The sequence below is a fragment of the Paralichthys olivaceus genome, chromosome 4 (assembly GCF_024713975.1).
Source record: "Paralichthys olivaceus isolate ysfri-2021 chromosome 4, ASM2471397v2, whole genome shotgun sequence".
NCBI classification, from domain to species: domain Eukaryota; kingdom Metazoa; phylum Chordata; class Actinopteri; order Pleuronectiformes; family Paralichthyidae; genus Paralichthys; species Paralichthys olivaceus.
In genome coordinates this window covers 8,168,984-8,195,842 of record NC_091096.1, presented here as the reverse complement: position 1 = coordinate 8,195,842, position 26,859 = coordinate 8,168,984, and the positions used below count along the sequence as shown (strand labels likewise).

Sequence of the window (26,859 nt, the reverse complement as noted above, 5' to 3'; positions counted from 1 at the left end):
CTATTAAACCAAAGTTCCTGCTCAACCCTGTTTGTGACAGACTTCCTGACCTGAGCCTGATCGATATCGAGTTTTTGGGGGGTTGATGCTGATACCGATATGAGGGAGTAAAACGATTCTGCAATGATTCTCAAGATGTCATTATAAACCCTCATGAAAACAAAATGCAATTTAGCCTTAATATCTTACACTTGGTCTGTGTATTGTTAAAGGTCCAAGGAAGTGCAGAGTAGATTTTGGTGTGAATTGGATACGTGATACAAACTTTGATATAAGTTTAAGCAGGAGAGAGGCGCTCATCAGCGTGAATGAGGTCGTCGATCGTGCCAACACCACGTTCACGACGACTGATTTGCCATTTCAGCTTCAGGGTTCTGTGGATTGAGTCTGGCAGCTGGATTTGACCTCCCCTGGCTCATTTACTGCAGGTCACTTTAACAGTTTCAGAAAGAAGAGTAGCAAACAGCATCACCACAGGCGAAGCAAACAGGCCATTCCAAACAGGCAGGTTCATCGCAGACAGAGCTCAAGCCAATCCCAGCTGACCCAATCCCAGAGTGCACCCTGGACAGATAGCCCGCTCGTCACTGGGTCAAACATACAGAGACAAACAACCACAGACGCTCACAACAACACCTATGGTCAATTTAGATTCTCTAATTAAACTAACCGCGGCCGGTCTTTGGACTGTGGCAAGAAGCAGGAGTTCTGAGAGAAAACAAAGACACAGGGAGAACTTTCCAATCCTCACAGAAACACCACAGCTGAACTGATGTGACTCCATTACCGACTGGAGGAAACATGAAGCGAGCATCACGACAACCTCCAAGGGTCACACAAATTATCCTCCTGGCATAATTTAAAAACAACAAATGAGCATAACAGGATTAGCATTTTAGATAAACACAAATATTCTCAGGTTATTATTCTGTTCGGTGTCTTGTTGCATGCACAGGGTTGTGTTGCACCCATTAGCTGTTGTGATGCTCATTAACAAATGAGCGATAAAATGGCAAAACTGATCATGAGGGGCAGCAGGTTGAGGTGTGAAGGAGTCGTTTAATCATCAACACGGCATTCAAGGCCTATCGTTTAATAAAAACTAAATGTGGACTTGTTATGCATTACTGTACTCCTGAACATGAAACAAGTAGAATTATCTAACAATATTGCTTTCAACCGTTCATAAGCAGTGGATTCAAATTTAAGTTTTTACATTTCTCACTTGTACGAAGCAGAAAAATCATTTAAAAGTGAAACCAAACGTTCTAACAATAGTGAGTCTGATTCAGCGTTCAGCGCTTTACCGTCCACTTGTGACTGAAATAGTGCGGCTGATGTCGATTTCACATGCAGAGCAACTCCACTATCTTCTTCTTGAGCGGATACAGGATCACGACCTTGGTTATAGGCTTAATGTTGTCAGGGAAACCAACATTTAAATTATGCTGTTTGTGATCATAAAAGCCAGATGAATACTTTTTCGTCTGACTTTGCTCTGTTTAACCCTTTTGTGCACACGACAATACACTTATAAGAGGTGAATAGGGTGGAGTGTTAAAGAGACAGATAATTAATCTCGGGGGCAAGGACACAGGAGGTCATGTAGCCGGTAAACAACGTGCACACATTTATTTCCTTACACCACACCTTTGCCATTGTAGGAATTCAAGTCATAAAAAACATGATCAGTTCCAAGAAGACCCAGTATTGCATCTCTGCTTGCTTTTACCCATGTATAAGGAACAAGGGGATAGTCCATAGACGAGGACAGGGCTAACGTGGTAACAGCTGATCTGCTGAGCGTGACCCCGTCTGTTTCTGCACAATGAACACGCAGCCTTGAGTCACTTCGTTTTTCGCATTAATTCTTCTGGCCTCTTGCTCTGTTTTTCTGTCCCTCAGCCTTTTCTTTGTGAATCCTCAGCACATCTACACAACCAGGGTCCTGAAAAAGCTGCAGGACCAAGGTTGCAACAAAACTTCAATGATCAATGGAGAGGTTAGCACAGCGAGGGAGAGGAGGTGGAGAAGAAGTCCTTAAGTTTTTTTTTTTATACGTTGTAAAGGTCTTTGCTTTCAGTGGTGTTCTTTCTTCAGCTGTTGTTTGGCCTAATCTGATGTTGTGACGCCACTGGTCCAAGGAAACATCTAAGGAACACATCCTGCTCCACTTCATGTACTTCCAAGTACGCAAACGGATGACATGAGACACAAAATGATACATAACAATGAGACATCAAAGATGCATAATGTAATTGAAAATGCCGAAAAAATGTACCTCCTCGGAAGTTATTATATAATCCAACCTACAATGGTGCATGACGACACACTGTACGTCAAAGAAGGGAACAGCATCAAACTCAATAAACAATGTATTCATGGGAATTTTAACCTCCAGCTTTAATGTTTTTCCTTCACTGCGAGTTCAACACAGTCACAAAACAAATCCTGGTTTGTTCACAGGCTTTGAAGGCACAGCTTCACCTTTCTTTCAGTGATGCACACGTATGATGTCGCTGCGTGGGGTAGTGCTTTGGCAGGTGGGACACAAGACGTGATTGGATGTTACTGTAGTGACAGAGTTTGGAATGTGTGATCGCCTCTGCACGCAGGCACGGCAGAGCAAATGACCGCAGGTCAGACGGTAGATGGAAGACGCAGAAGTGGAGTAAACAGAGACTGAACAGGAACACGCAGAGCAGGTCTTCTCACCTGGCAAGAAAATATGAGAGGAAATCAACAATCAGTGTGTGTGAAGGCTAATCAGATGTTAAAAAACTGCAGAGTATTTTGTTGAACTATAAGGACGAACGTCACAGCTCTGAAAAGTCATCATGGTAATCAACTTAGATCTTTTGCAAGGCAAAAAGCAGAAACATGGTATTCAGATTAGATTTAACCTTCTTGTCCTTCAGAAAAACTTCTGGAAAGGTCTGGAGCAACTGACTCAGGGATACTCAAATACAGCCATCCAGAAAATCTCAGGAAAATGTCCAGACTTCAGTACATGTCTGAAAGCAGCGTAGGAAAGTTTGGATGCTTCCTTGTTGCCGCTTCATAAACCACAAACCTTTTAAAGCCACAGAGGGAAATACAGTTCATATAGAAAATCATGAAATGTTTTTAAAATCCAAAACATGAGTCGATCTTTACTTATCCTACCTGTGCCGGTGTTTGGAATGTCTGAACTCGGACTCTGCTGCGTGGTGTTCAGTGCTTCACTGTCACGAGTTTCACGTCTTTGCTGGGGCAAGTTTGAGGTGAAGGAAGGTCGGCCCTGCAGGGCGGAGAAGAGGGCCTCGTCCAGGCTAGCGGACAAACGCTGCTCATGGGAGCTGCAGGAGGGGACTGAGGTGGGGGTGGTGCCGGGGCAAACATCGACATAAAGGACAAGTCAGCAGGAAAATAGTTAAAACACAGAAAACTATACAAACGTGTTTTAGGATCTTACGCTTACAAACAATCACACTCACCTGAAAGTGCATCATGTCTCGGTCTTTTTGTTTGAGGTCGTAGTTGCTTCTCATCAAACTCTTCTACTGAATCTCTTCCAGAATTTAGATATCGTTTCTTTTTTTGATCCAACTCTGATTTATTTTCTAGAGCAATAGGCTGAGAGTTAATCCGTAGACTTCCATGATCTGATGATTGTCCTAATCCAGCATCTTCTACCTGAATAGTCCTCTTAGAGCTTCTAACAGTACTGTTTATTGAGCTTTTACTGAGAAATGAAGTACTGTGGGATTGTCCGTCTTCTCTAGAGGTTATAAGTCTCGAGGCTTGTGGATTCTTTCCTTCCCCTTGTCTCCCCAACATCCCATCCCTCCCAACCCCCCCTCTCTGCAGTAAGAAGTGGTCGATGCGTATTTTTAGCTGGGGATTGGGAAGAGGCTTTGAGGTTGAAGTGAACGGGACCCCGGTGAAGGGGTCGTTCGGGGGGCGACCCCAAGTGGCTTCCCTCTTCTGGCACTCCTCCAGAGTGGTGCTGTCCACCGATACACCGCTTGGCAGCAGCATCGGCAGCATCATTACCTCCTGGGTTAAAGGATCAAGGAACTCTTCTGGGATGGATGGATTGCTGGAGTCAGACAAAAAGACAACAGGCGGTTATCAAACTGTAAGAAAACTGATATCTTGTTATTTTGAGCTTCATTTTTATGCAAAAAGAAAGAAATACATTGATTTGTATAGCGCTTTTTAAGCTTAACACTGATTAAACAGATAAACGGAATAATTCATATATACCTCACAGGTGTGGCTGCTTGCTGTGGTTGACTGGCTGGTCTGACAGAGGAGGTAAAAAACAAAGGCTGCGGCAGTCGTCTTTCACTGGCCTCGTGGACCGTTTTAATCTTCTCCACTTCCTCTGGAGGGCAGCAGCGAGCAGGCTGTCCCCACACAGACAAAGCCTTGAACCCCAGAGCTGACGCGGACCCGCCAAACGGCATGGTCACTCGAAGCTGCGTCACGGCGCCCAACGAAAGCACACCCCTGCTCCATAGCTCCTCCTGTCGACAGTTTGTGGGCTGCGACGGAGGTGCGGAGGGAAACAGGGGCTGGGGGCGAAAATTTGAATGTGAAAAACAGACTCGGGTTTCGTCTCGAAGTTCACATCGACCCACCAGTTTAAACTCTGCCTCAGGTTGGCCGGAGTCTGCGTTTGTTTGAGCCTGATCTTTGGCAATCTGCTGCTTGTATGAATGCCCACCTTCAGTCTCTCCCCCCCACTGTTTGGCCTGAAGAGTCCACTGGTGTCCATTACTATGGTGAGATTTACTGTCACACACTTTGTTTTTATACTGTTTGTTTTGGTCCTTAACCTGCATCTGTATTTGTTTTTTTTGCTGAACCTGTTTGTGTCCTTGATTCAATTTGTGAGAAGGTAGCGGATCAGAGCTGGTGCTGATCTCCAGTCTCTTGCTGGCCTGTCCTCTGTCCATGCCCCAGGGCCACAGCTCCACATCCACCCTGCATAGCTCCACCTGGAAGCCAAACTTCAGTGTCACCTGAGAAGACAAAGAAAACAATTTATAAATAGCAGTGATGAATGCTGACTGCAGTGCCATTCATTTCTCAATATTACTGCCAATCAAGCTTCTTTCAGACATGCACTGAACTGACATCCCGCCAGACCCAATTGTCCAGACATTTTCCAGAGTTCATGTCTGAAAAGAGATTGAGTGTAGCCCCCCTCTGTGAGAAAGAAACATTGCTTGATATCAACAACAAAGATTATTGCCTTCTTAATATTTGGCATTAAAGGAAAAATTCGCTGTAGACACTTAGCACTTTCCCAAATTCCCTTATCAAGGATTGAATTGCTCAAATCAAAAGGAAGTCAGTCGCCAGATGAATCTGTCACAGGTTTTTATCCTGATAGTTGAGAGGTAATGATCACTTTATTCACTCTGTATGGTAAATATGAAGCTACAGAAAAATGAGAGGTTTCAATCTTCTTTTATAATTCAAAGCAGGTAAACTACCACAGTGCAACATATTCATCTTACCTGCAGAGGTGGACGTAGAAAGTACTCCAGCTTGAAGCCCCGCCTCCGGAGAGCAGGGTCAGCTGACACGAGGTTTGACACATCATAGCCGTCTGCACATAGCTGTAGTTGAAAAATAAGGATTCATAGAATTGTTTGTTTAAACAACCCAAAATGACATGTAAAGCAAACACACCTCCCCTGCTCAGAATGGTGGACATCATTTTAAGACATAAGGTGCAGATTTGTCTCGTGTAAAACATGACAAACTTCAGGTCTGTCCAATTTAATGTGTTTGTTACAATGTTAATTATAAGTGATAAGGCAAGTTGTTAATATGTCATGAATAACATCACCAATTGTGAAAAACTTTCCCAGGCTTGTCACGTTGGCAATGTGACTGAGAGCGGCACATCAAACTCACACAATAAAATATATATCATGTGCAACAGAAAACTATAAAACATCATGTGGAAGGAGAGGGAGCAATATGACAGATGATGAATATTATTCAAGATCACTTGAATGAGTGAAAGAACATTTTTCCATCAAAGCTGGGGAGGCAATACAGCCATGAGAAACTGAGAAATGTTCAGTAAAAAGAACCCAACAAGGTCAGTTGTGAATCAGTCTCCCACACACCACTTTGTCCCTCTTCTTTATTTTCACATCTTCCTCCTCCACCCCCATCCTTGTGTCCATACACCTTGATTCTTCCCTTTTGTCTCAACACGCATCAGACACACATGAGAGCTATTCTCAGAAAACAGCAAAACTGTGCAGCACAGAAATTAAAGTTTGAGTTTGTTTTTTTGTGCCATGTTATTGTAAGCAATAGTAACATGTCACCCGGGTGCTGCAGCAGTTTTATACTCAAAACTTCTTTAATAAATAAATGACTTCAGAAGGTTATAGTTACATCAAGATGGATGCATGAAATGTGCCGCACCTTGTTACAATGAACTGTTGTGTAAAAGTGCGGCTGACACAGATTCAAAACCATCGTCCGGCCTGTGAAGAGAAGAACTGATTTTAGAGCAGTATAGAAGATCCCTTACTTCACTGATGTCAGTTCAAGGCAGAATGAGTCAATGAATACAACTCATGTTACATTACAAAATGACCTTCACATACTCACTGACACCCCCACCCTGTCATTCACAATTTTCAATTGCCAGTTCATGGAGGTCAGTTCATGTTGTACTCAGACACATTGGTGAAATGTCATTAAAAATGCGAGTCAGCATGTTTCAAGTTCAGTAGTCCTAATCTCCTGAAACCTTATTTTTTATGTTTCAAAATAAAAGTATCACATTTAAGTTTATTAAGATAACTGATAAGATAAACAATCAACAAACACAAAGGCCAAATATTCTGTTACAAGTTTCCAAATGTCAGGATGTGCTGTGCCTTATATATATATCTTATATATATCTTGCTGTTTTTAGGATCTTAGAAACTATTTATACTAAAATCTGATATTCTATATTTATAAGTTGATTCAGGGTCACACATGGATTCAAGTACATACGAAAGCACAAAGAATTGAAATCTAAAATATTAATATAAAACAGAGACAGTGCCTCCACAGCTGGGATTGGTAGCGTGTAGTGCTAAACTTCATATGTGATAAAACAAAAATAATAATGAGAGAGAATAATAACATTTAGCTTATTAAAGTAAAGTAAATTAGTCAACCGATCAAATGAATCAGCAACGAGTCAGATAATGAATTCATCTTCTCAGCAACGTTTCAAGCTGAGATTCATTAAATACATTTTGCAAACATTAGCTAGTTGCAGCTTCTCAGTGTCGTGATGATCTGCTGCTCATTATATCTGACAGTGAAGTGGATACTTCAGATCCTGGGATGTTGATGAGGAGTAAAGCTAATCGAGGCAGTAATTGAAAATAAAGACGTTATTGTACTGTTCAGGGTTATTGTTGCTTTCATCACATTCAGTGGCTCAAAACGACTGATGGTTAAAATCTACAGACGAACACCGCTGATTTTCACTTTACCCCAAAACATGATTGTTTTTCTGCTTCACATCCAAACCCTGACCAACTCCACCGTGTTTCCTCAGCTAACCTGAACTGTAGATACGATACAAACTCAACATGATCCAGCCTGACACGGTTACATCTCTAATATTAACCCAGGACCTCTCGGAGGCAGTTGACTAAACTTACTTTGCCTTGTTGTTGACTCTTTATTCGGCTCCTGTGATTAACTGTAGAAAGTAGCTAACAACAGCTAGCTACTTGCTAGCATCAACGGAAGCCGCAATGGGACATCGCACGTATTTAGAGTTGCGAGATTTGTCAGAGTTTATCCATCTGATTCTTTATATACAGTCTATGATCTGATTCAATTAGAAGAGATCTGGTTGAATTGTATGTGTTACTTATAGTGTGATTCATCTACACTACTTCACGTTGTATTTAAAACATTTCTTTTTTTTCGTGTTCATGTGCAAATGAATTCAGTTCCACAAGCAAAGTATTTCTTTATATAGTTTTTCACTCACTGTTGAAATTTCCAGAAATGCTGTGGTTTACTCAACTTTACATCTTTGACCTATTTGAGGCCTGAGTGTACTTTGATTTGGGACCTTTCATAGTTTTGTGGGTTGATATTGTTAATTTAAACAGTGCAGTTGTTTTTTTTTAAATATTTGATTTTAAAGCCAAGTTTACTTTTTACAAGTTGATATAATGTTATAAAATGTAGAAATAAATTATTTTAAATGTGTGGTCTTTGTAAAACACAATATACCGTTTAGATTTAGTTGGTTCAATTACCAACTGATCAAAACAAGTGCCCAGGGATCTCGAAAAGCCTCATGTTCACTAGATATCCCCAAAAATCCCCAACTTTTGCTGCCAGCTCTTCAAATTTGAACACTTTCCAATTTCTCTATTCTCAGGCTGTTAATCAGAAAAAAAACGGATCAATATAAATACCCCTTAACTAGACCATGGACCCCCGTTCGACAAGATTTTTGTTTTATTACAGGAAGTGTGTGATATTCAGGACCATAATAGTCAACTATTATCACTGTGCTACGTATGGATGAAGTTATTGTGAAAGTAAATCATCCACCTTTTTGCCAGGGCCCCCCTGTGACCCCTGAAGGGCCCTGTGATCTACTGATTGTCAGGGAAAGCGCGCGTGTGTGCCTCCTCTCCGGTAGGTGGCGGCAGAGCTGTGGGTGGAGCCGCAGATCCCGCAGCGAGGAAGACCCTCCGCTCTGACTCTCCAGCGCCACTTTTGATCGCTCGATGCTTCGCGTCGTCAACAACAACAAGCCGTGACGCTGTCCCGGTGGTTAATGGACGCTGAGCCACGGAGACAGAGGCTCCGGCTCCGTGTGGAAGGTAAATGATGTAGTTTGAGTCTGGTGAAATGTTGTTAATATGGAAACACAGCGCTGTCAGACTCATTCACAGAACCACTGTCCGTCACCACCAACGGTCGCTAGGCGATTAGCTTGCTAACGCCGCTAGCTCAAGAACAGTAAACACTGTGCAGTCAAAGTGCTGTGAGAACTTTCAACTTAGTTTAGAACTAAATTACGAACAAACTTAATATTTCAGCTTTTAATTCATGCTCAAGTGTTTCGAAGTCTCGTTTTTATTTCGCGAAGAAACACTGAGTCGAGAGGCTTTTATTTACTCGTAATAGTAACAAACCTCGAGGATGTAATCAAATGATTTCAATGAAAAACTACAATAATCTCCCCGTGACTGATCTGATAAAAAGAAGTTATTATAAAAACTAAGAGTTTTGTTTGGGATCCATACTGTTGCACATGCACTGATTAGATCAAATATAAAGAAGTAATGATTAAAACTTAGTGGATCTGATCCTCTTCCCTGATGATGAAATACACACCATCATAACCACCGTCTAACAAATTAAAACATTATAAATGAATAAGTATTAAGTGAGCAAGAGTTAGACTGGACAAATACAAATACACAGATCAGCCACAGCAATAAAACAATAGACTAGTAGTAAAAGCAGTTTTAATGTTGTGGCTGGTTGGTTTATATGCATGTTGAAAATACAACGTATGTCACATGTTGCAATATTTGATTATGTAAAGACAGCCATTTACTGTGTAAAATAAAACATGTGGAGATTGTGTAATTAGTCTTTTAAATCACTTCAAATATTTGTCTTCCTAGATCAAAGATGGTTCAGGACAGTGCTCAGATTCGGCGGCAGGGGGCCCAGGACTTTATGGCGTACTATGACTTTGTCTGTGCCAGACAGGAATCAGTCCCTTTCCCGGTTATCAAGATGAACCTTGACAAAGGGATGCTGGACTTTAATGGAGACAGGCTCAAAGTGACAGATTGGCCGCCCGTTCTCGCCTCTATCTCCATCAACAAACACCTGCACCACATTGCTGTAAGCAGCACTTACCAAGCTAGTCTGGGTTCTGGAGCTGCAGGTAAGGCCCCAAAATTAACCTATTTCATCAACTGAAAGTGAAAAGGTAGTGTATATCTTCTTATTTACGTACAGTGTTAACCTGTACATGTTAGTTCAATTAAATGACTTCCTACTTTTTTTGCTAAACATTAATCATATCATCACCAATTTCAGATAGAAGGTACTATAAGTCCAGCTTCAAGAAGAAGATCCCAGCCATTCTCTCTAAGGACATGACATTAAAGTTGTGCAAAGCACTTAGAGAGTGTCTGATTGTGTCACCCAACCTCAAGACTCTGCATCTTAACAGACTTCCACTGAGAGAGCGGGACCTCATAACATTGACAAAGGTGAAAACACTGAGGATATTATTTATACTGTAAACAGTGAAGTTTAAACTATTTTATTGTTTTATTTTATTAAGAAGAACTGGCACAGAATCATGAGATCATTTTCATAAACTACAGAGAATGTGGGGGTGTTTGGAAACAATGAATCTTGGTTAAAGTTGATTCCAACAGCCATGTGTGTTCTTTTCCAGGGTTTGGCAAAAAGTATTTCCTTGGAAAATCTATCCCTCGCCAATTGTCCAATATCTGATGAGGGCTTAGAGGGTATGTTTATTTACAGTATCATTTCCTTTCATCATTCAGAAAGTTCAAGTTTACGCTGTATGCGATGGTTTATCTTTGTAACTGGCCTCTTCACGTGTTTCAGTGATTTGTCAAAGTGTTAAGTACTCATCCAGCATCAGGACGGTGGATTTTACAGGATGCAATCTCACCTGGAGAGGAGCAGAGCATATGGCCAACATAATCAAGGTGTAGTATTTCATTTTTAATTCTTGATCTGGCATAATCTTTTTTTATTGTGGTATGGACATTTTATAATGTAGTAGCATGTAATTAATCAAACAATATAAATCTTATTTCAAATAAGACATGTATTTAAAAAAAATCCCTATTTGTAATAATGTTTTTTCTCAGCATCAGGGAATGCAGAGGCATGGTACTGCATGGGCGGAGTCTTTGAGGTATCGGCAGCCACATTTCGAGGGAATGGGAGGTCTCCGCCGAGTCACCCTCAACTGTAACACTTTGATTGGGGACCGAGGTGCTGCTGCTCTTGCACAAGAATTGGCTGAGGACCTCTGGGTTAAAGGTTAGTAGGTGATGGTTTGAGGCAAAGAGAAGAGAACGTGTTTTGTTTTTGTTGCTGTTCTGCAAGAAGTTTGCTCAGGTTTTCTGCTTCTATTCTGTGACTTGTTGAACAGCCGTGGACCTACAGAGATGTGGTCTGTCCAACGAAGGAGCTCATCGTTTGCTGCAGGCCTTAAAAACAAATTCTTCTCTTTGTGTACTGGATATCCGTAGTAACCCTTTAGTTGGTAAGAAGCTCTCAATCAAAGTCACACACTGCGTAGATCTGTGGCCAGTTTGATGAATTATTGATATGTTGGGTGGTTCACACAGTTCTTTTGTATTGTGGGTGTAATAAACATTGTACCTTCTAGACACTAGCACATTGTTAACTTAGCCGTGTCAACTGCATACTAATTCTCAACATTTTGAATATGTTGTATTTTCATGCTAAAAGACGCTAATGGCTCTATCATGCTGTATTTAATTTAAGTGTTTAGAAACATTTCTGAAAACAAACAAAAGTAATCTCTGGGGAAAACATTTTTCTATCTGCTAAATGTTTTTCTTTCCTTTACAGACAAGGTCCCCATTAAAACTATAATAGAGAAAATACTGATGAACGCTAATGGACAGTCACTAGAGGTCAGTGTCTGCACCTAAAACTGTTATTAACAACAAACGTTCAAATTCTATGAGTTGTGTATTTACATACACACCATGTTTAATATTTGCTTGTGTTGCCTCTTATCTTAGTACTGTTGGATCGAGCCTGCAACCACTGAGCCACAGAAAGCTGCTGGTCCAAAGAGACAGTCAGTGAGAAGAAAAGCTACATTTAGGATAGGTATGTATGTAAGAGCTTCCTGTTTCCCTTAAAAAATACAAACATTTTATGATATTTCAAACAATATAGTTTTAGTCAAACAAAATTACCACAAATATTATATTGATAGTGACCACAGAATAAAGCCAGTAAAATAAATAAGTATATTTTATTTCTCTCATACTCATAAAAAGATATAGTGTTGTGGTTATACTTGATTTTTCCATCCATCCATCTCACTTTTGGTGATCGTTTAAGATTTTACAGTAGTTCATCAACAGAGGCTTGTTGTCAGTACTCCTAGTATAACTCCCTGTAGAGAAAGGTCTGTGTTCTTCAACATTCAGTCACACAGCTCTCTTTCTGGTGCAGCTGCTTCTAAAGGAACACCTGGAGGACAGAGTTCAGCTGCTGCTCAGACACAGAAGCCTCATTCCCGTTCGAGTTTCATTCCTTGGCGTACTGCTGCTCGAGCTGGACGACAGAGGTGAGATGTTGGCATACTAATTTAGTTGTGTAAAGTAAAGTAAGCGTTTTCCAACTTTAAATTTGAGACATCTTTATATTTTGCTGTCACCTATATTTAAAAGAATCCTCCAGGGGTTTCTGTAATATCACTTCATGAATCAAAGACTCATTTTATGTTGGATGACTCTGTTGCAGAGGTCTGCCTCCTGGGGGAACTGTGACAGACCAAAGCTTCCAGGTAAGCTTTCTTGACCTGTACCCGACAGTAAGTGAAACCCACACAATATCTTTAATCTTCATCTGTTGAAATACATGGGTTTATTTAGGGTGGAGCTACTGTGAAGGTTACTGTGGATTCCAATTCAGAGGGAGAGGAGGAGGAGGAAGATGAGGAGGAAGAGGAAGAGGCAGAAGTTGTGGTGGAAGTGGAGCAGAGACCATCTTCTTTAAATCTCCAGGACAGGATCACTGAACGGCAGTTTAAACGTTTACAGGTCAGTCACAACAACATCGATCCCAAACCGGTGATGGTGACAGTTGGTGATGGCAAATGTCTGGATCTCAAATACTGTGTGTGTGTTTTTATTAATGTCCTGTAGATGGAGCTGAAAGAGTGTCGCCTGAGTCTGGCAGAGGAGCGCAGAGCCGGACGGAGAGCTAAGTCGAGGCTCTTGGAGGTAATGATTTTCTTTAAAAAAGGTTTGATTAAGCAGAGAATACACATTGACACCCTTAGTTTAAAGCTCTTTTCAGTCCGTGTGAGTGTGGTGTACTTCACAGATGTACTCCTTGTCCAGCTCATGTTGTTTTTAAAAATTCGCTGCAGGGAAATAACATGTTCTTGCTCCATTGTTCAAAAATTTGGGGCTTGGACTCAAGATTGAAAGCCTAATAATGCAGACTGCACGTTTAGATGATGTAATCAATGAGGGATCAAAATTTCATTTGAATGGGTTTTATGTCCTTTAAGACCTCAGAGTACACAGTAAATTATAGATGTATCATCGGAGCTGAGGTAGAAATCTTCAAATTACAAAAAACAAAATACCGAATTCATAAATACACTCAAAATGATTAGTACAGATGAGTATCCTGCACTTTGAATTGACAAAGTTTTGACCTTTTATGGAAACAAAAGTTGTTTTGTGTTTTAAATAATCCAAATATTTTTAATAATGTTTGAAGATTAATGTTATTTCTGTATTTATCAAGATATCATGTGTTGAGATGATTTATATTTAAAGTTCATGCCGGTTAATGTTCTCATTACACTTTTCGGTACTGGTGATTTTTTTATCATCTGTATGTTGTTTTGTAACCAAACTATTATTTTGTCTTATTTGTATTCAGTATGAGTTGGAGAATGCTCGTCTTCGTGATGCCAACCGCTCCCTGTCAGAGGTGCTTGCAGCCACAGGCTCTAGATCTGCACCCCCTGCCGTCAGTGTTCTTGAAGACGAGGCTGTACTCCAGAGTATTGAGGGCTCATTTAGCAAGTTCCATGCTTTCCTGGATCTCCTCAGGGACGCTGGGTGGGTGCACAGTTTAACTTTTGACTGCGACTGTATCACATGGTTCTGGGCCTCAGTGGTTTAAAGGAAGTCTTTGTACAACTACACAACTTTCAGAACTAAGGCGATGCCTTAAATTTTGTTCATTTTGCTTACAAACGTTCTCTGCAGCTTCCTATTTTACTTCTTTCTCCATTTTTGATTGAATTGGCTGATTAATGATTCCACGCAACAGAAAATCCTTGTATTTCTTGAGCCTTGTTTCTTAATACTGGAATATAAGTGTATGAGTGATTGGTGGTTTATACGCCTCATACAAGGATGCTTGTTGCTATGGAGGCCATTGAGTGCTTTTACTATTTTCCACCAGATCATTTTATCTTCAAGTATTAATCTGCATATGACACCTCGGTGGGAAGTTATTGACTTTAACTGTTCATATTTCAATATCAGATTATTTTAAGTATATGAATGAAATGCATGTGTAACTTAAGGGATATAAATGTAATTTAATATTGAATGTAATTTCTTTTTTTATAGCCTTGGTCAGCTCGCTTCGATTGCTGGAATCGACAAGACAGATTTCCAACCTGTGGGACAACCTCAGCTCTCCTCTACTTTAGGAACACGTTTGGATGCTGCACCATCACTGTCCAGACGGGATGTTCCGGATGTTCAGGCAAAGACTGATGCCTTCTCTTTGGTAAAGAAATGCAATGCAGTGTTCGGAAATGTTTCCCCTGAAAGTGTTTCAGTTTCATGAAGCTTTAAAAACAGGACCAGTGAGTAAATCTGACCATGTGAGACAACAAGTCCACATACTCATATTGCATTTTGGTGGATTTTGGATGAATTGTTTAATAGCACCACTTACTTGGCTTCTACAGGACTAACCTGACATCTAGGTCAAGTCTGAGGATTTAGATTTTTGATAAGACTAAGTTCCTACTCAGAGAACCAGGGTTACAATATGACTTCAGGATTAAGGCACTGCCGATTTCTGTTTTTAGGAAAGCTACGCCCCGCCTGCTCCCCCTGGTGCCGCAGCTGACACCACCACACCCAGATCCTCATCCTCTGTCCGGGGGTCCTTGTACGACAACAGGCTACTTGATGTGACCTTCAATAAAGCTTCAGTAGAACCTCGTGTAGGTGGAGAAGAGAAACCAGATCAATATTCCAGGCCTGACACTGAGTATGACTCAGGTTCTGAGCACAGTTCCCGAAACCAAAAGTCATTTGGAGACATTTTCTAGGGTAAACAAAGGAAGCTCGACAGCAACAGCAACTCTCACCGGAGCAACTCACATCACAGAAACAGTTCCCATGGATACAGCAATGCTCAAAGTCACAGTTCCCATAGCAATGGGTCTCACGGTGGAATATGTGTTATATCGAAGGTTAGTGACAAGGCAGAGTCAGTGGGATCAGTGGAAAGGGAAGGTTAGTGACTACAGGTCAGTCTCGGTCAGAGGAGAAAGCTTATCTTGGGAGGGAGAGTCTGGAGCAGATCAGGTCTCTGGGTGGTTCAGGAGGGCACTTAGTAAATGATCTTTCTGACCAGTGGAATACAAAAAGTTTGTAAGGGTCTGTTCTCGTCTTCATCTCTTCAATGTTCTCTCTGTTACGTCTTTGTTCACTTTTATGAATGGCTGTGATGGAGATTTAATTCACATTTCCTTCACTATAGATCACAACACCAGAATTATTATTGAGTCGACCTCAGGTTATTCATGTTTCTGTGGAGCACATGAGAAGTCAGTTAAACATCTTGCTGCATCTAAGACAAAGCAGGGGTTCAAGTGAAATCCTGTGAAATTTAAAAGTATGTATATTTGTATATTTTTGTATTCTCATTTTACTGTTTGTTAAAGGGATATTCTGCACTTAGTAGGTTTGTACAACATCTTATCAGGTTTAGATTATGTTTCTCTTCAATCTTCTTTCACTCCAGAGTCAACGAAATGTCATAAATGCACCTTTATGGTGAATCCGTATTTCCCCAGTTTACGTCACAATTTCACATTTTAAGGTTTTATATGCTTAAATATAACTTTTTAACAGTTTATGCCTTAAACGTGCAGTGCCAAGAACTAACACTGATCAATAATGCTCTGCCACATCATCTAAAAATGGCTGCTTACTTGTTAAACATGTAGGTTTTACTCGCATTTGTTGTCAAGTCATGTGTCAATAAAAGTTTCCCTCTCTCACTGTTACTTGTCCATTTTATTCAGAATGTCAGTGGATAGAATTGTGTCTAAATGCTCTTTGGAACCTGTGTCTACTCGTAAAGTAGTAACTTCCCTTCAGGACCAGAATCTGTTTACTACAGTTTAGTGTTTTCAGCTTCTGTTGAGAGAAAAAAATTGGACCACAGCGAGATTCTTCTGGGGTTGAACGGAACATAGTGTTCTGTGCATATTTTCCATTAGCAGTGAGAACCAAACACCACTGAACGCCAGAAGTGTGTTTCTCTGCAAAGGAACAGAAATTGAAACTGCATGTTGAGCAGGACTTCAGTTGTAACAGCTCTATCTCACTGCCTCTGTGGACTAAAGTGAAAGGTGCTCATTCTGGTTGTCTCAATGACTCCTCAACTCGTATTACTGTTGCACAAGATTTTAGCATTTACCAGAATTGAACAAAAGAAGCAAAGAAGAATATGCGGTCAGAGTGAAAGTGGAAGTAAAGTTATATAAAGGCAGTAGAATGCCAAAAACTGTGCTGCTGGAAAGGAACCAGGCTGGTGTAGAGAAGGACTGTCAAAGCTGAGGTCATTGAGAATAACTGACACAATAGGTCATTGTGTAAATAATGACGATAACCTTTGTTTATATGTAGAACTTTAATGAACAAAGTCACAAAGTGTGTGATGGAAAGAATGAAATTAAAACAAGATAACCAGTGCAGAAAACGAATAAAATGGAGTTACACACAAAAATCTAAAAACAATGTATGGCATCCATTCATTAAGGGTTTGTGATTAAAAGGTATGTTGTCGCCTGGTCACGCTTAGTAGTAAGTAAGTAAAGCTTATTTAATATTAGTGAAGTGAGATCTGGAAAAATGGGAAATGGTCAGTATAGCTTTGATAATTTTTGTTTTGAGTGATCTGACCCTTTAACATTGAATTGGGATTCATTAAAACATAAAAAGCTCATAATTGAAATGTTATGTGCATGTGAGTATGTAAGTAATATATGAATCGATAAGCCTAATGGTATTAAAGGTGAAGAGCACGACTGTTATCACTCTCGTGTAGTAAAACAATGGGCTGTCATGCCACTGTGTGTTCAGTTTACAGAATGTGCACCACTTGCTGTATGGATGAGCGGCTCACTATCAGTGTACTGAGCCTGCTTCGATAAGTGTTATTATCAGAGCTCGTCCACTTCTTTAGAAGAAGCACCACAGGCCTGTTGTTATCATCACAGGATGCAGTCTCAGACTCTACTTTGCCCTTTGAATCGGCGCCGCCAGAACAAAACCAGAAAAACAGTGTGAAAAATGCTGTAACGTTTTGTGATCTCCACCATAACCACAGCTGCTCCACAGAGCCCAGCGAACGAAGAGGAGAGATCCCAGTGGAGGTGGAGGGATGAAGCCGAAACAACAATCCAAACACCACATGAAAACTGACACACTTCCAAATATTCCAGTAAGACAAGTAGACCACTGTTGTGACTGCATTCCACACCAGCGAGAGAGATACCAGCCAAGGTCAACATCTACACTCATGACATTCATTCAGGAGAACTGAGCAGAAGAAAATCAGCAGAGAAATGCATTGTATCATAGAACATATACAGGTGAGTCCTGCAGGCTGCAGCACTGACCACAGCAGCTCTGTGTGGACAGTCAGTAATAATAACTATAAAACTGAAAAAGTGAAAAGTTCGCTTGTGAAATTCATGTTTGCTTGTATCACTTGCACTCATGCGACTTATCTTTTTTTTTTTATCTTTACTGTGGTGTTGCTGTTTTCCTTTTATCACACGCTCTTCATTTTGTTCTGAACGGAGTGCATATATATTCCCAGAACAAAATCCACTTATAGATCTGAATTACACTGAACTGAAAGTAGTCAGGTGTAGTGGAGGAGGAAAAGTATTTCAATATTGCGATAATTTAGTTCAAGTGCAATATAAAGCAAAGGATGTGATGCTGAGTCTGATTACATCAAGAGGAGGCATGAAGAAGGAAAAGACATTTTACGACTGTGCAAAGTGAAAACTATTAATAAATAAGTAACCAGAATGGCACTAAGTAGAGCAAATGCTTCAGCCAAGGCCCGACAGACCTGGATTTTTATTTGGATCATCATCAAATTGCAGTCAATGGTTTCAGTTCCCTAAATATTCCTCTTTTTTTCCATCGAGATCAATTCCTATGTTTAAAAAAAAAAATTTAAATCCCGGTTTGTCCTGTTTGTCCTGATCCAGGCAGAACTTTAATGGGTTCTCTCTCAACTCATGTCCCATCGTTCCACATAGTTTTGTGGAAATCCATTCTTTTCAGTAATCCTGTTGACAAATAAACAAACAAACAATTAAACAAACCTACGATCAACAAGTTAGCAATTTGAAGCTACAATCAGCATCACTAATCACTTAATTTGTCACTACAGAGTGGGATAACTTCAAAATCCTACACATACTTGACCTTCAACCTTCTGAACGTGTTCCCCCAAATATTACGTTTACTGTCAGCATCTGCCCCGTGAAATGATAAATATATTTTTTAAATGTTTTCATAGCATAAGCAGTAATATGTAATGTTTTACAGCGGAGGTTGATGTATGCATAAGGAGGATTTAACCATAATTGAAGATTGAGAGATAGTTTGCATTCACAAATCGAATCATATAATCTGTAAAAAAAGGCTTTATTGTCTCAACACCCTCTGGTTGGTTGTTGTTGTGGATGAATCATCAGCCAGCAGTGTTCTGACTCTGCGCTGTTCCTTTCTTTTATTGAAGGATGAATCATTTGATAGGCAGCCCCACGATCAATAAAGGGCTCTGCAGGAGTCTGCATCCTGCCTGGCACACGCTGATCATGGCCTCTTACAAAACAGGTGCTTCACTGGGGCAATGGCGGCTGCCACTCTGTTGTTACGTAACTGTGGCTTGAGGCCATCCCATGGTTGACCTGCTGCAGAGAAAACCTGAGGATCTGTATTCGACTAACTCACCTCCCAAATACGCTGGTGAAGGCAAACAATGATGACATGTGACTCTAAAGATAAGATAAGATAATCCCTTGTTAGTCCCAGGATGGGGAAATGTAATGACGCATGTTTCTGGGATGACCACACTGTTGGTTGTGAGAGTTATTCTGAGAGAAAAAGCCGCCTTCGCTGAATAAAAGTGGAACTGAAAACCAGGGTGATGCAGAATGTATGATTCAATGTGCCTAAATCCATCTCCTGATGCTGGCCTTCCTTTTTTTATTTATGAAAACTGAGATCGAAATGGAAACTGTGTTTCTCCCCCGACTTCCCAGGACTAAGATACCCACTTATAAAAGTCCAACCTCAGAAGAAACACAGAATCCATTTTTTCACATGAAGAAAAAGCATAAAGACAGTATAGAAAAGAAAAATGCAAATATAGAGGTCTAGAGGCCGGTGGTATGCAGAATGCAATATTCACGTGCTTCTTATGTCAAATTCTCTCATCAGGTTTGCAACGGTCTCGCTGGACATAAACAACTGACAGTAAAAGGTGAAGTATACGTAATTATACTGACTGAGTCTGTAACCATGATGTGTTAACTGCACAGGGAGATGAAGCTTCACACATACACTGATGTCCATCTGTCGTCTGTGGTGCTTCATCTTTTCCACATAAAACTCAAATGGATTTAGGAGAATCGGATTTAAACACTTTTAAAACCAATGAAAACTAATTTTTTCATCCAAATCTTTTCTTGCCAAGGAGATATTAATTTTAGTCTGATAGTCATGTGCTTTATTAAAGTAATCTTTTTAAGTTTCCAATGTGTGTATTTATTTGTTTGCCAGGCTGGTGCCAGACAGAGTTAATCAATGTTAATCTATGGCTGTATTTCCACTGTAACGTGACGATCAATGCGCCATTAGAGGCGGGGACAGCCTACTTTCATTAGGTTCTATTTTGATAGAGGAGAAACACATCACACACGTAGCAGCAACAAAATGAAGCCGATCTTTCCAACTAACTTTGCCTGAACGCTGAATGTCAAAGTCAGAACTATTTCCTGTTAAACCAGAAACATCATGAGCCACAGAGCTCTCCCCGAAACTGCTCTTATGGACTTGCCTAGCCCTCAGCTTTTTAACCATTTAAAAAATGTACGTTATAGGGACTTGCTTTTTGTTCCCATTAGGAATATAAGATCCCATAATGTGACTGAGTAAATGGATTAAGGTCCCACAACTTGACTCACACACACAATTTAGAAAGGTATTCATTGAGTGATCCTGTAGTTGACAAACTACACTTGTTGTCATGGAAATAAAGAAACAATAAAAATTTCAAGAAACCCAAAACATTAAGATGCAGCGCTACCTTAATATTAGTCTGAGTTTTCTGAATGAATATCATATATTTTTTATGTTTTACACCAGAAACAAAAACATACTTTCAATTCGGCCAAGTCGAAGTTGTTGACAGGAAAACGACAAAAAAAAAAAAAACACGAAGCGCAAAACATAAAAAAAAATGGACCATCATAGTGAAGTTTCATAAAAAATGACCAAATAGTGTTCGGGTTTTGCTCCATGAACAAAATGATTTCAGACAGATGGACGTAGTGATCACCATATCCCCCCCTGCATTATAAACTTGGTTGGTAGTGACAATAATAAATATAAAAAACTGTGACATGAAACAGTAAAGACAGCCCAAACTGCAGTTCTGTGAAAGGGTAATCGTGTTTAATGGTCTACAGTCATGGCCAGATTCATAATTTACTGCATCACAAAAAGCAGGCATGCATTTGACAGAGCTATGAGAGGTGCTGGTGCTATGCTGTAAAACTACACACTTCATAAATACAGCTACCATCGAAATATGCCAAAATCCTGAGAGGAAAAAAAAAGAGTTTTAATCTAAACACATTTTATCTGCCAAAAACAAAAGAGAAAAAGAAGTAGTCCCTCTCTAAAAACTCTCTTGGTCAAAACTTGTATGAATACATTTCGGAGAAACACGGTTGATTCAAACACTCCTTCCATGGACAGAGTACTCTGTAAATAAATTACAAAAGCATCACACTTGTAAAAACAACACAACTCTCAAGCTTTACACTTCTTCATCCAAACTGAACAAACACTTTCTTTTCTTGAATCAGGCTGTACACACAAGTTACATGTCATCACAATTCTCAACAGGTGTTAAGATTATTTAGAGCGGTACAAACTAAACACAGTTATATAAAAGTGCTCCATCGAGATTCGTGTTCCTTTTCCTTGTTGTGGAGAAATTTTAAGAGAAACGCTATAACAATATCTTCCAGTTTTGTTTTTAGAAATGCTTGCGCTCTACTCTTCGATTATAGGCCATAACTTTAGAGAAATGAGGGTGCACAGGTCATGGGTAGACAGGAATGTTGTTATTGGAAAAGGGTCTCCTCAGGCCCGGCAAACAAAAGGCAGATTCAGTCCATGTCCGAGCCTATTCATGCATTCATCCTGCGCTCATCAGTATTTGCCAAGCTCACACTGGGCGGTGATAAAGCCATTCTAATTACCGGGTTGTCCTTTTGAACCGGTCTGCTCCTGATCTGTTTTTTTTTTTTTAACATGTTTTGCTTAGTCATAGTTGGTTCTGCTTTTCACTTCCTTTGATCCCCATGTCCCATTGTCATTTCAAATGCAACTGTCTTCGTCATGCGGCGCCTCCTTCGGTTACGGTCAGTTGTTCTCTTGGGAAACTGTGGTCTCCTGATGAAAAAAGTGACAGAGAGAGTGAGACGATGAGGTCAGAGGTCAGTGAATTACACATTAGCTACAGCGTCTCTTAAGTACGTCCTCTTCAAGGCTAAACCTGGATAATACAGCACCTAATTGGTCATCTGTCCCAAATCCTCACCCTGGAACCACAACGATTCAAAGCTTTTGTGCGAGTGTTGAGTTAAGGTCATTGTGTACTCACACTCACATACTTGTTTCTTCTACTATCTTATCGCCGCCTTTTTGTGTTGCAATATAACGCGCTAACTTGGGAGCGTGTTCAAGGTATGCTTATACAACTCGTAGATTTCAGATAAGGCCACTATTGTTGGCTGAAGCAGGCAGAGCTCCAACACTGCGGCTTCTCTCATTTCACCTTTTCACCTTTTTGTGTCGTTTTCATTCATGTCAAGTTTTTTTGAGGTCGACTTTAAGAGGACGTTTCATATTTATTAAGGTTCATTATGAAATTATTATACTTTTATCTCCATGAACATTAAAAAAACAGCTCTCACTTGTTCATTGAGAAACTTTTCTTGCGCACTACAGCAACATTTCTCCTGAAACAGCAGCAGAATATGGAAACAAAGTGGAAACTTTCTCATAAAACCTCCGTCTTTTCCAGGGGTGCTGCTGTACTCAATGTGAGCAGCAGCACACTATTAAAAGTTCCCACATCCTGCTCACGAGGTGGTAAATTTCAGGGGGCGGAGGTGGTTGTGTGCGTTCAATTAAATGTTTTTCATGATCCTGTGGGAGGTATTAAAAAGACACACTAAAGTGCCAGGTGTGTGCAAGTTATGTGATATATATAGTGTACATTTCAGCAGTTAAATATATCAATATATATATATATATAAAGGTTAAGGTTAATATATGGATAAAAAACAAAAGAGGATTGATAGAATGAATCAGTCTGTTCAGGTGTAAAACTACAGTGACGTTACTTTAGGTTGTTAGTGTCTTGAGTGAAATGCTGATTTAAAAAGTTTTCTTATTTCAACATATTTATTGTCATAACATGACACATCTCTGGGTTTAACTTCCAACTATTTCATGAATCCCACCTACAGAATTTGACTTTAGCAAAGTTTGAAATTTCCTTGGTTACTTTGAATGTCATTGAATTTATGTTTTAAAGCTATAAAAATGAAATAAAGCCCCTTACAAAAGGAGTCCTCTCTCCATATTTGCTCCAGAATGTCATCTTGACAGTGTTCCTGTGGCCTGTCCGCTGGTCAAAGGTCTGGCACGCCTGGAAAGGGGGACTGTACAGATGCAAACTGACTGCACACTCAGTGTGGCTGACATTTTCCACACGATGCAGGCCCAGGGAGTCTACACACACACACACACACACACACACACACACACACACACACACACGCACACAGGAACAAACAACATTTAAACAGAGTATGCCACTGGAATGCTGTGAAACGGGGCTCACAGGCCTCGACTGAGTACAAACATCACACCAGGGCTCCGTAGACTGTGAAAATACACAGTCAGCAGAGAATTGGGGAGGGAGACCTGAATATTGTTCAGTGTGAAGTTACAACTGGCTGGTAACTGGGTCGCCCATTGATTAAAAAAACATATTACACTGAGATAAGTCACAGCAGCGTATCTTGTGAAGAACAGACCGTGTAAAGGATGTTTGTTCTACTGACGGAACACAGCAGTTTAGCTACAGCAACACGATGTGAGCGTGTCCCGAGCACAAATAGAGATATCAATAGATCTCAGTGATATTAACATGAAAGAAGAGCAGAAACAATCCACACACCAGGTCCAGTTTCTCACCGTTTATGTAAGCAACCTTGTTTTCCTGCAGAATTCTCTGCGACCTCTGCACCATATCTCCGTGAGATTGACAGTCGGGCCACTCGAACAGCGTCTCCTTCAGCTGACCCTGCAGCAGCTTCATGAAACAGTGGGAGTCCGTGTGGTCGTGGATGCTGCTGCAAAGCGTTAAAAGGAACACAGAGGGACACGGCGTCAGAAAATGTCCGGACTAGACAAGTTCAGAGACATTTACTCTAATGATGAGAGGATTTTTGTTTTTGGGAGAGTTTGCGTTTTTAGAAACTCTCAATGTCTCCGGTTGGCAGGGCTGACTTCATCCATTCTATGAATACTCATCATGATGTGATGCTGCTTCAGTTCCTAAAACAATATGCAGTAACACGTGTGCAACACACTGAGGCTGCTCCCGTGAGACATGCCATTCTTTAAGACTCGAACATCTGGTAAACCATTACGTACACCACATCCCTACTGCTGCACTGAATCCCTGCACCAGTCACCGTCACTCTGAGGCTACAAACACGACACAAGAGCAAAGATGTATGTAACGCTTAGACTAGAAACGGTAAAACCACATCCCTGTTACGACCTCGTCCACACCACAGCAGGTATGTGAGAGAACTGCAGCAGGGATGTGGTGCTTGCTCTTATGACAGACCTCATATAAAGATCCTGCCGTTCAGTTTTGCAGCGCATCCACAAATGATTAAACCAAATCAAATCTGAATGAATCGCTTCCACATCTATCGTCTATATTCAGCTGACATTTGTTGACGAAGTGGGGCATACGACCGATATCATCAAATAATGTCTGTTGACACAACCTTTCTGTCAGGCTGCCGAACATTGGACTCTCTTATCTTTAACAACTAATAAAATAATTGACCAAAGAAAATGACTTGTATATGTTGGCCCGACGTCTATAGAAAGGAAACATCAGTGAACCTGGACCTGAGAAAAGAATCTCATATTTATCAAAAACACATTAGCTTCTAAGATTCATCTACAAATATATAGGTCTATTGCTTTAGAGCTAATATAATACAACAGGTATAATAACAATCCAAATCATATTAATACAAATAATACTTATACTACTACTTTTTAACAATACTCAGACACTTAATTAATATTAACATATTAATTATAAATATGAAATACACATCATAATCACACACTGTAATTTAGACAAACATTGAAATATAAAATACACATAAAATATGTGTATAATAGGTTTAAATATGTCTGTGGTAATCCATGAGACCCAAACTATTCTGTTGCATTAAATAAGAACATTATGTATGAATATAATCTTCATATTTACTGCATATATTACAGATTATGCACGTATTTTGTCATGTAAATGACTGTGTTCCACGTAAAAGTGTCTCACCTGCCGTGTCCTTCACCCCAGCACAGAATCATGAGATTAAACTTCCCATTTCCCTCATCCACCAAGTTCCTTGTGTACCTGAAGAAAGTAAAGAAGATTACAACCTGTTAAACGAGCAGGAAAATGTACTGTGTGGAACATTATGAGTTTTAGATGAAGACTCATGGTCTTAGGGAAATGCAGAGGACAACATGTGTCATGGAAAGTTTTTGTAAAGTTGATATAAATACATTCTCGATCAATTATATACTTAAATCTTGACGTGTGCACATGTATTATCAGGTTTATTTATTTTCTAATGTATTGCCACATTGCTACAGCTTGATTTTCATTTTATGGGAAATTCCATCATGTCAACTTGTCCTACAATAAGGAAATGTGTGTTTTTCTGTATTTGACAGAAGCCAAAGAAAACACAATCTGTCTCTTGCACTAAAAATCCAGCTGGACCTCACAGGGGACAGACAACAAGGGGGGGGGGGGGGGGGGTGCACTGGCTCCCCACTACTCTTTGTCTTTTTTATGTCCATCCACAAACAAACTGCAGCAGTCTGATATTATGTGTCCCTGCTTAGTTTGAATTGAGAAAAACTGAGGAGACTCTGCATGTTTTCATGCACACACAAACACACAAACACATCCATCTCCCAGCAATAATCAGCGGGTGTGTGTCTGTCCTCGGTGTTTGATTGGACGGTGCCCTGCCCCCTCCCTCTTTCCACCGACCCTCACCCATCAAAACACTGCGACATGGAGCTTTTCACAAAATCATTGAATACAGCTGCACTTTATTTTATATAGTGAGGATATAACTATATCCCCAATAACAGGGATAAAGCACAACTGCACATTTACACTAATAACATAATAAACAGGCTGCATTAAAAATAAAAATCCTACAAAAGCATAAAAAACAAGTATATTGATATAACATAACCATGTTATTGTATCTTATTCATTTTATTGTTTTTATGCATTTCGTTAATTTAATGGTCTAATTATTATTATGATGATGATTATTATCATTATTATCATTATTTTCATTTTGTATGTTTGGTTTATCTTGTGTCCAATGTTTATCTCTACACTTCCCACACAGTTTTGTGGTTACAACTTCCATATAGCTCAAGCTTTGTGCTTCTACATGAAATAAAATGTACCATATAAAATAAAAAGAAAGAAAGAAAGCAGCTATTCTTATACATGAAATTAGTAGTTTGCAAACTTTCATAAATAACCCATCCTTAATGTGTTATTACCGCAATTGCTTTTCAAGTCAAACATGCGTCTGTATAAAGCAGCCATCACATGTCTTTGTTTTTTAATTTTTGCAATAAAATGTAATACAGAGCCATTATAAAGAAAAGGTTATAAAAAGAATATGACTGGTTAGAAGCAGCTCACTGGGACGTTGTGAGTGCAAAGTGCATCAGCAGAATAAATGAGTAATATCTCAGGACCAGGGTATTTGCTGGGTGTATTATTTTTTTACCTGTACTGGTCAAACTTCGCGTACTTCATCCACTCCTGAGGTTTGCTCTCATAAGATTCCATCACACCCTGGACCTCCTCCACATTGATGCAGTCACTGTCGAAGATGTCGTGCAGGGTTTTGATCAGCTCGTCCAGAGTCTCTGGCTTCAGCAGCTCGGTTTGGTCCATGGCTCTCTGACCTTATTACTCCCTCGGGTTTAATTTGCCTTCGTTAAAACAAACAAGTTTCTCTCACCAACTTTGCAGAGACGATGACTTTTTATAGGCTGGCGCCGTATTTTGGGACGAGCTGGCGATGGACTGTACCACTGTGCAGAAAAGGTGAACACCAGCTGCACACAGTCGATT

The 26,859-nt window shown here is 40.1% G+C and overlaps 3 protein-coding genes across 4 annotated transcripts; 1 reads left to right on the top strand and 2 right to left on the bottom strand.

Moving 5' to 3' along the window:
• Positions 1–1,606: 1,606 nt before the first annotated feature.
• Positions 1,607–7,807, bottom strand: ubox5 (U-box domain containing 5). 2 transcript variants are annotated; one of them, XM_020098984.2, is made up of 7 exons: positions 7,683–7,807; positions 6,439–6,500; positions 5,511–5,612; positions 4,249–5,009; positions 3,477–4,081; positions 3,166–3,351; positions 1,607–2,715 (listed from the first exon to the last, which is right to left on the bottom strand). In XM_020098984.2, exons 2-7 carry the CDS (start codon positions 6,490–6,492, stop codon positions 2,495–2,497), a joined length of 1,929 nt encoding a protein of 642 aa, XP_019954543.2. In that variant the 5' UTR covers positions 6,493–6,500; positions 7,683–7,807; the 3' UTR covers positions 1,607–2,494. The 2 variants fall into 2 exon arrangements, with proteins under 2 accessions (XP_019954543.2, XP_069379650.1); XM_069523549.1 differs by lacking the exon at positions 6,439–6,500 and having other exon boundaries at positions 7,683–7,767.
• A 902-nt stretch (positions 7,808–8,709) lies between these two features.
• cep78 (centrosomal protein 78) lies at positions 8,710–16,091 on the top strand. The gene is made up of 16 exons (XM_020098993.2): positions 8,710–8,870; positions 9,684–9,952; positions 10,108–10,283; positions 10,475–10,547; positions 10,651–10,754; positions 10,920–11,094; positions 11,207–11,320; positions 11,653–11,717; positions 11,829–11,919; positions 12,271–12,385; positions 12,562–12,604; positions 12,693–12,860; positions 12,966–13,043; positions 13,717–13,898; positions 14,418–14,580; positions 14,888–16,091. Exons 2-16 carry the CDS (start codon positions 9,691–9,693, stop codon positions 15,131–15,133), a joined length of 2,055 nt encoding a protein of 684 aa, XP_019954552.2. The 5' UTR covers positions 8,710–8,870; positions 9,684–9,690; the 3' UTR covers positions 15,134–16,091.
• A 4,685-nt stretch (positions 16,092–20,776) lies between these two features.
• Positions 20,777–26,789, bottom strand: cdo1 (cysteine dioxygenase, type I). Its single transcript, XM_069523548.1, has 5 exons — positions 26,510–26,789; positions 25,018–25,095; positions 23,622–23,779; positions 22,984–23,153; positions 20,777–21,806 (listed from the first exon to the last, which is right to left on the bottom strand). The coding sequence occupies exons 1-5, from the start codon at positions 26,677–26,679 to the stop codon at positions 21,777–21,779; spliced, it is 606 nt and encodes a 201-aa protein (XP_069379649.1). The 5' UTR covers positions 26,680–26,789; the 3' UTR covers positions 20,777–21,776.
• Positions 26,790–26,859: the final 70 nt, after the last annotated feature.

Coding starts and splice junctions, on each gene's coding strand:
- ubox5 (XM_020098984.2), bottom strand. CDS start 6,492: ATGGTTTTGAATCTGTGTCAGCCGCACTTTTACACAACAGTTCATTGT. Junction 5,010..5,510: donor TTCTACGTCCACCTCTGCAG/GTAAGATGAATA, acceptor TTGTCTTCTCAG/GTGACACTGAAGTTTGGCTT. Junction 3,352..3,476: donor GAGACATGATGCACTTTCAG/GTGAGTGTGATT, acceptor CCCCCACCTCAG/TCCCCTCCTGCAGCTCCCAT.
- cdo1 (XM_069523548.1), bottom strand. CDS start 26,679: ATGGACCAAACCGAGCTGCTGAAGCCAGAGACTCTGGACGAGCTGATC. Junction 23,780..25,017: donor TGGGGTGAAGGACACGGCAG/GTGAGACACTTT, acceptor AACGCTTTGCAG/CAGCATCCACGACCACACGG. Junction 21,807..22,983: donor ATGGAGAGAGGACTCCTTTT/GTAAGGGGCTTT, acceptor TTTTTTCATCAG/GAGACCACAGTTTCCCAAGA.
- cep78 (XM_020098993.2), top strand. CDS start 9,691: ATGGTTCAGGACAGTGCTCAGATTCGGCGGCAGGGGGCCCAGGACTTT. Junction 11,718..11,828: donor CTAATGGACAGTCACTAGAG/GTCAGTGTCTGC, acceptor CTCTTATCTTAG/TACTGTTGGATCGAGCCTGC. Junction 14,581..14,887: donor AGACTGATGCCTTCTCTTTG/GTAAAGAAATGC, acceptor TTCTGTTTTTAG/GAAAGCTACGCCCCGCCTGC.